The 2427-nt window shown below is 50.4% G+C and overlaps 1 protein-coding gene across 1 annotated transcript in view; it reads left to right on the plus strand.

Annotated features, from left to right (window-relative positions):
* Window positions 1-2427, plus strand: part of PLA2G4C (phospholipase A2, group IVC (cytosolic, calcium-independent)) — a 58842-nt gene that overhangs the window by 38909 nt on the left and 17506 nt on the right. Inside the window, exon 14 of the mRNA XM_011946548.1 lies at window positions 491-586. Within this exon, the coding sequence (XP_011801938.1) occupies window positions 491-586 (96 nt within the window). The remainder of the gene's footprint in view (window positions 1-490; window positions 587-2427) is intronic.

Consider the following 2427-nt stretch of genomic DNA (forward strand, 5'->3'; position numbering starts at 1 on the left):
CCATTCTAACTGGTGTGAGATGGTATCTCATTGTGGTTTTGATTTGCATTTCTCTGATGGCGAGTGATGATGAGTGATGATAAGACGGAGTCTTGCTCTGTCATCAGGCTGGAGTGCAGTGGCGCAATCTCAGCTCACTTCAGCCTCCACCTCCCAGGTTCAAGTGATTTTCCTGCCTCAGCCTCCCAAGTAGCTGGGACTACAGCGCCCGCCACCACGCCCAGCTCATTTTTGTATTTTTAGTAGAGACGGGGTTTCACCATGTCCGCCAGGATGGTCTTCATCTCTTGACATTGTGATCTGTCCACTTCGGCCTCCCAAAGCGCTGGGATTCCTGGCATGAGCCACCGCCCCTGGCCCAGAATGACCTCTTTAAAGGCCCTGTCTCCAAATACAACCCCATACGAGGGCTTCCACGTATGACTTTGGTGGGGGCAGAAACTACTCAGTCTCCTGTACTCACCTTGGCTGTCTCGGCTTCTTTCTCTAGGCTCAGTCAGTGACTTTTTGGATTTTATGAGAAAAACAGGCATTTGCGCTTCAAAGTGGGAATGGGGAACCACTCACAACTTCCTGTACAAACACGGTGAGAAGACCCTCCTCCCACCGCCCTGGTCTGTCCATGCATGTGAATGGGCTGGAGTAGCGGAAGGGGTGGGGTCTGAAACAATCCCAGGCTGGTCCTTCACCAGAGCTTTGGAGCGGGGCTGGTGTCAAGGTGCCCAGGGGTCTGATTAGGGAAACCTTCGCTCGGCGGTGTGGTCCATACTAAAAAATGTGTGGCCTCGCTGCGAGTCCCAGTCATCGTGAAAAGCCTCAATGATGGTTTTCTCTGGTTTTGCAAAAATGCAAAAAACCCTAATTTCTTGTCAGCTAGTCCTGGGACCTGGTCTTAAAAAAAACACTTGTATGAGCCGGCGCAGTGGCTCATGCCTGTAGTCCCAGCAGTTTGGGAGGCCGAGGTGGGCGGATCATTTGAGGTCAGGAGTTCAAGACCAGCTTGGCCAACATGGTAAAACCCTGACTCTACTAAAAATACAAAAATTAGCCGGACATGGTGGCGGGTGCCTGTAGTCCCAGCTACTCGGGAGGCTGAGGCAGGAAAGTCGTTTGAATCCAGGAGGCAGAGGTTGCAGTGAGCCAAGATCATCACACTGCACTCCAGCCTGGTGACGGAGCGAGACACTATCTTAAAAACAAAACAAAACAAAACAAAACAAAAACCACTTGTATGGATTTTCCCTTCATGGGGCTGACCATGTCATTCAGGTGGAATTGATGTCAGGCTCCTGGGAACTCACACTAAGGCCATTTAATAGTCTCTGTAAACTCCAATGTTCATGGCTAGTGGAGATCACTCGTGTGTGTGTGTCTTGCTCTGTTTCCCAGGTTGGGAATGCAGTGGTGCAATCATGGCTCACTGCAGCCTCGGCCTCCCCAGCTCAAGCAATCCTCCCATTTCAGTTTCCCGAGTAGCTGGGAACACAGGCACACAGCATCATGCCCGACTAATTTTTGTTTTTATTTTCCATAGAGATGGGGTCTCACTATGTTGCCCAGACTGATCTTGAACTCCCTGGGCTCAAGTGAGCCTTCCACCTCGGCCTCCCAAAGTGCCGGGATTACAGGTGTGAGCCACCCCACGCCTAGCCTTCCCCCCTCTTTTGTTACAAGACTGTAGTGAACATCTTTATGTTTGTGGCCCTGTTGCCCTTGTGCAACTCAGGAAAAGGTGCACCTCCCAGGGGGTGAATTCCAAAATGTGCCCCCTTGGCCAGGACTGTGTGTGGCTGGATGTCAGTCCTGCTCACCTCTCCCAGGCTGCTTCCTGCCAGGGACACAGGACTTGAGCTGTGTCTGAGCACCATGCCACACAGCTGCCAGGTCTTATGGCCTCGGAATACACTATCAAGCATCGAGTCACTGGATCATGGTGATGAGTGTTTTAGCATCAAATTTCTCTCTGAAGGGGGTGGATGAAGTTGCTTTCTCAGTAGCAGTATATGAGAGTATAAACCAAAAATAAAATTCTAAGCCCCCCACCACCCAACCATCTGAATGGACCTCTCCTCTCAGCCAGGGCACTCCAAAGTTAACCTGAAAAATCAGTTCAGGCCATGATGGGAAGTAGGGGTTGGACATGCCTCCTTATAACCCTCCTCCCTTTTGGAATTCAGGAAAAGCTGACTAGCAGTCATGTCAACACAGATTTTTCTTTTTCTTTTTTTTTTTTTTTGAGATGCAGTTTTGATTTTTTTGCCCAGGCTGGAGTTCAATGGCACGATCTTGGCTCATCGCAACCTCGGCCTCCCGGGTTCAAGCAATTCTCCTGCCTCCCGAGTAACTGGGACTACAGGCATGTGCCACCACGCCTGGCTAATTTTTGTATTTTTAGTAGAGATGGGGTTTCACCACATTGGCCAGGCT

Source organism: Colobus angolensis, unplaced genomic scaffold (genome assembly GCF_000951035.1).
Source record: "Colobus angolensis palliatus isolate OR3802 unplaced genomic scaffold, Cang.pa_1.0 Scaffold25, whole genome shotgun sequence".
Classification (NCBI taxonomy): domain Eukaryota; kingdom Metazoa; phylum Chordata; class Mammalia; order Primates; family Cercopithecidae; genus Colobus; species Colobus angolensis.